Source organism: Macrobrachium nipponense, chromosome 13 (genome assembly GCF_015104395.2).
Source record: "Macrobrachium nipponense isolate FS-2020 chromosome 13, ASM1510439v2, whole genome shotgun sequence".
Lineage (NCBI taxonomy): Eukaryota > Metazoa > Arthropoda > Malacostraca > Decapoda > Palaemonidae > Macrobrachium > Macrobrachium nipponense.
The window spans coordinates 54,504,105-54,514,104 of NC_087206.1; the positions used below are offsets into that span (position 1 = coordinate 54,504,105).

At 40.6% G+C, this 10,000-nt stretch overlaps 1 protein-coding gene across 1 annotated transcript in view; it reads left to right on the forward strand.

Moving 5' to 3' along the window:
• Positions 1 to 5,249: 5,249 nt before the first annotated feature.
• The window catches only part of LOC135225790 (mucin-2-like), a 332,803-nt gene continuing 328,052 nt past the window's right edge, over positions 5,250 to 10,000 (forward strand). The window contains 2 exon segments of the mRNA XM_064265270.1: positions 5,250 to 8,663; positions 8,666 to 9,040. Coding sequence (XP_064121340.1) covers positions 5,324 to 8,663; positions 8,666 to 9,040 — 3,715 coding nt within the window. The 5' untranslated portion in view covers positions 5,250 to 5,323.

The following is a 10,000-nucleotide window of genomic DNA, read 5'->3' on the forward strand; positions in this document are numbered from 1 at the left end:
GTGACAGGTGTAGAACTATGCATTTTTATTTAGTAATTAAAGTTTAAACTGGATCAGTACTGAATATGTAAAAGAAAAATATTGATTCATTGTTAATGAAACTGTAAACAACTGTTACCAGTGGCAATTATTAAGTGTATATTTTGTGCATTTGGATATCGCAGTAGTGTTTACTCATTAATTTATTGCTGATTAACAGTGTATAAACAAACGAACAAAATTCCGCAATACAAACTGAAATGTGATTTCCGTAATCATTTCATAATTTCTTAACTTCTTGCAATAGACAACAACAATGTCAATAAACTCAGTGCACCGATAATAATAGATATAGTAATAATAATATTCTTTACTTTAGCTCAGGACCAAATACAGATGGAAAAGGTAGAATCAATAAAATAAACAAAATTTAGACACGATGTAAAAACCGTTTTTTTTTAATAAATGGTTGGAACGACAGCAGCAACAACAACAAAAATAATAATAATAATAATAATAATAATAATAATAATAATAATAATAATAATAATAATAATAATAATAATAATAATAATATATGAAGGTAGGAGACCCGCTCTCTTCTCTTCTCATCAGGGCTGATATTTGCTAATAGCTGGCCGATGTTCATATCTCGGTTAAAGAAATGTTTTCTAAAAATAATAATTTATTGATATTATAACAAAAGTGGTTAACAAATCTTAGTCTAAGGGCGGGCGTAATGGAACTCCAACGTTTGGCATGGCTATGGGTAATCCTTATCTCCTGTCCTTAGCAATATTTACATGTAATTTTTTGAGACAAAACTCTTACCAAGAATTTGCCCCCAAAAAGTTATATGGTTTAGCTATGTTGCTAATATTTTCTGTATTTGGCCAGTTCACGAAAATCTCCAGGAATTCCTTATTAATCTCAATAATTTAGTCCCTTCTCTAAAATTTACTACAGAGGAAGAGGGAAATTGTAATTTGAATTTTATTGATGTATCTGTCCATAGAAATTATAGAAATTTCACCTTTTCAGTCTTTCGAAAATCAACTAACATTGCCTCTTTTGCTCATTACTACTCCAATCACCATCAAAATGTTAAATTCTCTGTTTTTTCTAGGATGTTCCTAAAGGCTTTGCGTGTCTGTAGCCCGCAGTTTATTCACGCTGAAATTAAAACTATTTATGATATTGCCTTGAAACTTAGATACTCAAGGACTTTTGTAGATGGGGCATGGCAAAGAGCTAGAAAAACATTTTATTTAACTAATGACAAACTTGAATTTAGTAAGCATAACATTCTCAAATTACCGTATGATGAAAGGTTTTTAGAAATTCATAGAATTTTAAAGCTTTTTAACAGAAATATGGTTTTTAATAATATTAATGTAAAAAGTTTAGTCATAAAAAATTCTCCTAAAGATCTTCCCGGCTCCATATATGAAATTCCTTGTAAAAAGTGTGATTAAGTCTCTTACGAACAAACCGGTAAATCTCTTTCACAACAACTAAAACAGCACCAATATTCTGTGAGAACTGGACAAATATCGAATGCATTGTTCGTACATATGAATCAAGCAAGAGCCTTAATCCCATGTAATGACACAGTTAAAAGGAAAATCATTGAATCTTGTTTCATCGAGTCAAATACTGGAAATGTTCTAAAGTTACTCTTGGTTTATATAAACTTGATGCCTTCAGAATGAAAAAAAGTTGTAAATAAATATAACCATTAATATATATATAATATATATATATATATATATATATATATATATATATATATATATACACCATGAACATTCATTTTAGCTAGAGACATGAAGCAGGTACAGAACCTAGTTACAGTTGTTAAAAATGAATAGGTTAGGGCAATATTCAGTAATATTAATAGTAATAATGATGAATAATAATAAGAGCGATAATAATATTAATAGATTCTGGGAGATATAAAATTTTTATAGCATTAAACTCTAGTTTACTGATACTGACTACACTAGAAAAATATTACAGTAAATAAAAAGAAAGTATAATTTTGTAAAATGGGAAATATCCCATGAGGAATTAGTTTCTTACAAGTAAATGTAAGCATGCATTTTGCTGCATAAAATATTGTCTTGTAAAAGAATCTTTTGTTAGACCTTCTTTTTTTCTTAAAATAATCTGTGGGTTAGGTTATAGAAACAACGTTTTATCATTTTACCACCTGAGGCTTTATCACTTTACTACCTGGGGCAATCGTTCGTAATTTCTAAGATCAAGATGAATACTAAATTTGAGTGTATTTTTGTCTATGAAGTAATTATATTCCTAACAATCCATAAGGCTTTCATTGAAGTTGTTTTGAAATGCTTCAAGCTGAAATGACACCGTCAAACCGCTTGCCTTGTGGCCGCTGCTTACTGGCAAGTGCTGCCTTGATGGATGTAAGCGGAACAGGTGAAAATGGCTGCGCTAGTAAGTGCCGATGGTTTCAGATTCAGATAGAACTTTCTCAAAGGCAATGGAGTGCTTGGTGGAGGGTTGTAGGAGAAGGGTCTCTTCTCCCAAGGCCAGAGGCGACCGCGCTCCCACCCTTATGAGCGTCTGGTAAAGGACAATTCTTGCTCCTTTGTGTCGTATGAAAGTCTTGAAGTGGCTGCAGTCATTGGATTTGCATCACCATTCCCGTGGCTTCATATATTCATGGCTGTTATTTCAATCACGGCTGACTATCCCTCACCAGTTGACTCAACTCCGAATGGATGCTGGCGTTCACAAAAGGGCATGGGATAAACAACTTGTCACTTGCCCTAAAGTCCAGCTGAAAACCTTCGAGCACCACCCCATCAAATTTATATATATATATATATATATATATATATATATATATATATATATATATTTATATATATATTATATATGTATATATATATATATTATATATATATATACATACATATATATATATATATATATATATATATATATATATATATATAAATACATAATTACACCTCGTTGTGTAATTTGTTAAGTGATTGTCTCACCAAAAGAGAATTCGAGCTCAAATCTTTGGTGAGGACCGAGGATATGAGTATTTAATGATGAAACATCCTGCAAGTGAAGTAGGTGTTATATTGAATTTTGGAACAGGATGGCGACGCCTTAGGGCCTCAGGCTCATCCTTGAGTACTTACCGGTAATCCAAAGTGAAATAAGATGGATAAAATGATAGATAGAAATAACTGGCAGCCAGAAATTAACAAATATGTTTCCATTATTTCAGTGGAAATTTCTTATTGCTCATCACATATGCTACAACTTTAAAATACAATTAGCAAACGTCTTCAACTAGAAGTTGAGATAATTCTGCTTTAATTTACATTTATAGATTTTCTTAAACTTTAATCAAATGAACGTAAAGTTTTGCATTGAATGATCATCTATCGAGTAAATGAAACACGGGTAGCAATATCCGTAGAGTTTATCACTTACACATTTAATTTTAACACTTTTCCTGGTAACTGGTGATAGAGAAGGGAAGGGAGGGGGGTGATGGGGAGAGCGATTGAATTTCACACCTGGTAATTATCAAACACGATTCATATTAATTGTATTTTCGATTATCAGAGGTTGATATTTAGTCACCGTTCTCTTTCACTCTCATGATTCTTGCTTACCTTTTCATTGATTTTAATTATGTGATTACTTGTGTACGACGGTGTATGGCGATTATTCAAGTTTTAGCTAGTTCATTGATTTGTGATTGCGTGATGCTGCATACGAACATATTTTTAGTTAAAATGCCTAAAGAAGCTCTGATTTTCGTAAGACGTGCCCACATCTTCACTCTGTACATATGTTAAATGTATGTTGTTTATTTTGTGATTAATTATATGCCTTTAATTGTTGCTCCTCTATTGTTAGTATATTGTTTTCATTGATAACTGGGTCACTATTTGGTCATGAACCTCCGTGTCTCCTTCGTCCTACTTCTATATTTTGTTATCCTTTCTCTTCTTTCCTGGCCTAACATTCCCTCTCCATGTATATGCTTCTCTTATCCTGGATCCTTTCAGAATTTGTGCAAATTCAAAGAAATGTCTACTATTTAATCGACACCTTTCCAGGTAGAGTGATTCGGCACAAATTTACCGGAGCTGTGTGACGAACCTACATCGTATAAATATTGAAAGTGTACAATTAATGACTCTAATCTGTGGTGGACTGATCTCGAATTTTGTTTTTAAGCAAGTACAAAGAAAAATGATTAAACAAATGGCTGACTCAAATTTTATTACGTAATGTCTAACCACCGGGTGATGAGATGGTCATTATTCTTTGTTTGTGGACCAGATGGATTGCTGTGTGGATAGTGCGCACTTTTATGGGTTTAATTCTGACTTATAATCCTTGCCACCTGAAGTTGATGGCTAATAGTTCCTCGATCGAAACGAAACACTGGCGGACCATGCTTTTAACTTTGCCTGTATAAAATGATATTCAGTGATGTTGAAAAGAAATTTTTTTTTATTGGAACAGTGATGTGTAAATTAGTCTTGAAAGAAGTCTGCAAAGCGAAATTTGATCATGGAAGTGTTTTTCCGATCGATCAAGACGTTAAAGGGAATATAAGGTCAGGTGAAAATACACTATTTTAGAAAATGAAATAACGCGGGAAAGTGAACTGTGATTCTGACATAAGTTGATGTAAGTGAGGATTTCCATAGTGTGTGAAACAAATATATTTAAATTTAGCATTGTGCACAGTCATGCTGTCGTGCGTTTACGAAACTGGTGAGAAATTCCTTCATACGTGCTTGAGAGAAGGGCGCAGAGAGTGACATTATTTTCCAAAATATGGAGATGACGCAGTGCTCTTGCATCATAGCGTGCGTCTTTAAAAATGCGATTAAGTGTTGGCTCTGCTTTATTAGGGCTTAATTTGACAAAATTAAAATTATTTGCTACGGAAATTCTGAAATGCGTGTTTGAAACATGCTTTATTCGTTCATATGAATTTGTCTTTTGACATGGAAGGTAGTCATTCTAAAAAGATGGAAATTGGTACCATTAAACACACGATTCAACCTCTCTCGACCTTTTGGCTCCTGTAATGTTCGTACGTTTAATGGGTCTGTACATTTTAAAGGTAAATTAATGCAAGAGGCTGAGTAAGGGGAGGGGGCCGGTTTAGGTGGAAATATTGTGATGGTGGTTAGCGCATGCGCCGTGGAGGGATGAGGATAGTGGAGGTGGCCGTGGCACGGCGGGGTCAGTGTGGTGTGGAGAGTGTTGAGGGAAAGATGCATCGGAGTGGCGAGGGCCCCTGAGGCGGCGTGGCGAGAGAGGTGTGATGCTGACTTGTGGTGTGGTCATGGAGAGTGTCGTGCCATCGAGTAGTAGCAGTAGCGTGTCTTCCCGGGTGCCACCCACTGCCTCCCCCGACACAATGTCCACTCCCCCGCACCCGACATCCCTCAAACGACCCGCTAACAATGGTAACAGTTCCCACATCAATGTTGACAGTGATCGGACAGTGCCACCAGGGGGAGGGGCAGGTCCCCCAGTATCGACAATCGCCACATCCACTACTACGTCGTCAGCGCCTTTGACAAATAGTTCAGCCACGCCTACGAAGCCACCGGAAACGCTCTCGAAGGATGGGTCATCCCCCTTGGCTTCCCCAAACCAGCAGCGCCCTTCGAGTACGGCAGGTGGACCTCTTTCTGCAGGGTCACCCAAATTACCTCCCCCTCCTTCACATCCTAGTCCCAACAGAAGTAGGCGATCCTCTGCCCAGGGACATTCTCCCTCATCCCCTCAATCCCCAAGGTCTCCGAGATCCCCGAGGTCACAAAGTAGCTTTCATATGCAGGACTCCCCAGTCAAGGCTGCCGGTCGGCCTAATAGTCCTCTGCCGGTCGGAGAGACTCGTAGCTCCCTCGCCAAAGGGGTCAGCACCCCTAGTTCTGAAGCTCAGTTAAGGTTAGTTCAGACTCCTCCCACAACACAGACAACATCAACGCAATCATCGCAACAACCCGTCAAACCGCCAGAGTCTGTCGTTACATCACAGCCGTTGTCGCCCCAGCAGTCAAGAACACCACAGCCTGTTCCATCGACACAACCTTTGTCTCCTCAGACGCTCATGTCTAAATCAGCACAGCCAGCAGCAGCAGCACAACAACCAGGCCAGGCATCAATATCACAACCTGTGTCACAATCAGCAGTGAAATTACAATCAGTAGTGACACAAGCACCGTCAAAAGGGCCGAGTAAATCGGCAGAAACGCTGCCATCACAGCAACTAAAATCAGGAGAATCAGTGATGCCACAACAGACACAATCAACACAACCTTTGTCACCACAACAAGGAAAACTCACACAACCAGTATTACAACAGGCAGAAAAACCTACCCAGCCAGTATCATCACAACCAGGAAAGTCTGCCCAACAGGCTACATCCAAACAAGCAGTGTCATCGCAACCTGAGAAATCCTCACAACCAAAATCATCGCATCCAGAGAAACCTACACAACCATTGCCATCACAACCAAAAAAACCCACTCAGCAAGGGCCAACACAACCGACAAAATCCACGCAATCAGAGTCATCACAACCGGCAAAACTTACACAGGCTGTGGTACAACCAGTGCTACCACAACCTACGTCATCCACACAACCAGTAACACCTCTCCCGTCAAAATCCACACTACCATTGACACCAGAACCGGCAAAATCCACACAACCATTGCCACCACAACCGGCAAAATCCACACAACCATTGCCACCACAAGCGGTAAAATCCACACAACCATTGCCACCACAACTGGCAAAATCCACACAACCATTGCCACCACAACCGGTAAAATCCACACAACCATTGCCACCACAACCGGCAAAATCCACACAACCATTGCCACCACAACCGGCAAAATCCACACAACCATTGCCACCACAACCGGCAAAATCCACACAACCATTGCCACCACAAGCGGTAAAATCCACACAACCATTGCCACCACAACCGGCAAAATCCACACAACCATTGCCACCACAAGCGGTAAAATCCACACAACCATTGCCACCACAAGCGGTAAAATCCACACAACCATTGCCACCACAACCGGCAAAATCCACACAACCATTGCCACCATTGTCAACAAAGTCTACACAACCATTGTCACCACAACCACTAAAGTCTCCACAAACAGTTTCGCCACAACCGACAAAGTCTACACAACCATTGACACCACAACCAGTAAAATCTCCACAAACAGTTTCACCACAGCCAACAAAGTCTACACAAGCATTGTCATCACAACCCGTCAAGACGACACAACCACTGTTGTCACAACAAGCAAATTCCACACAACCACTTCCAGCACAACAGACAACATCCACTCAGCCACTTGCACCACAGCTGGCAAATTCTACTCAGAGCAAGAAACCCTCAAAGCCTCCAGTGTTACCGCAACCAACCAAGTTCTCGCAATGCCCAGTGTCCCCAATCAATTTAAAATCACCACAACCTCCCATGTCACCGCAACCGACTAATTCCCCTCAACCATTATCTCCACAACCAACGAATTCGCCTCAACCATTGTCACCACAACCAGTCAATTCTCCCCAACCAATGTCACCCCAGTCGCTAAAATCACCACAGCAAATGTCACCACAGTCGTCAAAATCATCACGGCCAATGTCACCACTGTCGATAAAGTCGTCGCGGCCCATGTCCCCGCAATCGTCATTGTCAAGACCAGTATCACCACTTCCATCGAAAACGTCACGGCCAGTTTCACCACAACCAGGGAGATCATCACGGCCAGTGTCGCCGCAACCGGGGAGATCATCACGAACGATGTCACCACAACCGTTAAAATCTCCCCAGCCAATGTCTCCACAACCTCAGTCACCACAGTCACAATCACCCCAGCCACAATCACCACAACCTTTGAAGTCACCATTACCTCAAATACCACCACCTCCTTCATCCAAGGGAGTCATCCAGAGTGGAATCCCTGTCAGCATCGCTGTCAGTGGTAGTACGACTGCCACCACAGGCGGGGCCATTACCAAATTCATGGGTGTCAAGCAAGGGCGCGCCCCTCGAGCGCCTCAGCCTCCACCGCCGCATCGCCTCATTCGGCAGCACTCGTTAGCGGCCGTCCTGGGGCTTTTCAGGGGTCGAGACGACCGGGGAAACCCAATGGATTTGGCTGACGATTGGCCAACGGTCAGGGAAGAACCCGAAGAACTCGAGCGATCTTCGGGCAGCAATAATTCTCGCTCACACTCCATCCCGTCCACTTCTGTTCCGCATTTACCGCAGGTGACACGTCGCAAGCGTCGAAGTTCATGCCACACAGATTTGACCGGGGTTACTCTGACCACCAGTGGCGGAGCGGGGGCCCTTCCTCTTGCTATCAAGAAAAAGACTTTGAGCAGCGACGCCGCTGCAGCTTCCGTGTGCACTCGCCGATGTTCCCTCACTCTGCCCTATGCCACACTTTACGGGTCATGGCAGACCACCGCCTCTGCCCCTGGTAGCAGACATGGCAGCAACGAAATGCCTCCTTCGGCATCAGTACCTCCCAGGAGATCCGGGGGTTCCGTTCAGGTGGAGATGACCCACGTAGGAGGTCAGATACCCCCGCCTGTGCCCAACAGCCGCAGCGGAGGAACAACCACAACCGCGTGACTCAACCCTCTACAACAGCAACCTCTTCTTCTATGACTACTTCCTCTTCGACAGCCCCACTCCTTCCCCAACCCTCAGGGGGACCCTTTCATGACCTTTTCAGTGACCCTTTGAACCCTTTGAGTGAGACCGTAACTCAATTGCTGGCTTGTTCGTTACAGAAAGTGCCCATGAAGGACTTTGGCTCTGAGGTACGGGCCACCATGGACATCGTCCATTTCCTCTCTCAGGCCACCTTATTGCTGGATGTGGTCGAGACCTCCCTGGAAGGCATTACAGACATGCTGCTCACCAAACTCCTGGAGAAGGACGAACCCTTATGCTCTGTTGCTGAGGCCAAGTCTATCCTCTTCACACATGACACCTGTAAGTATTTAGATCAATCGTAGATTCTCAGTGTAACATCTTGAGTACTATTTACGGACTATATTTCAGTTGTATTCTTGAATGTTAAAGTTCTTTGATAAATAAGACATTTTCCTCTCGTTTAAGCACACTATTCTGTAACAATTTAGGTAAAACTTTTCCCGTACGAGACTGACGATGAAACAAATGCAAATCGACTCCATGTAAATATCCTTGTTTCGTAAATGAAGAGAGATTTATGAATCATTACAAAAATTTACTTCAGGAAAATATTCAAACCGAAAGAGCTATAAATCAACGCATTATTATGTAACGCACTAAAAGTAGTGGGCGTAACTAAAGCAAAAACTGATGTATTAAAGTATGCAAGAAACGTTTTCGAAACTTCGATCGATGTTACGAACAGACAGATAGATGTTGGTGTGAAATGAGTGCTGGAGTTCAATAAGATTTTCCAACCAATGAAAGATTTCCATCAATAAAGTTCCAAGCTTGAAGCGTTGGATGTAGTTAAAATTTCAGAGATTCTATTTTTTCTTGACATTGATGACGTATATTTATTTGAACGAAAAAGGTCGTATATAATATAAGTAAGAAAACTGTATTTTATTTCAAAGAAATGTATATAAAGATAGCATGCAACTCAGTCAAAGCTGTCTATAATATAAACAGCAATTACTAGTATCGATTTTTTTTAAAAATATACATACACACACATCATATATATATATATATATATATATATATATATATATATATATATATATATATATATATATGTGTGTGTGTGTGTGTGTGTGTGTGTGTGTGTGTGTGTGTGTGTGTGTGTGAGAGAGAGAGAGAGAAAGAGAGAGAGAGAGAGAGAGAATGCCACTGGAAAATGACAGGCAGAAGCTCAGTACCGAGCGCTTTGCTCGTGTTTAGTCACGCATCTTCAGGGCACAAAAAATGAAAAAAGTT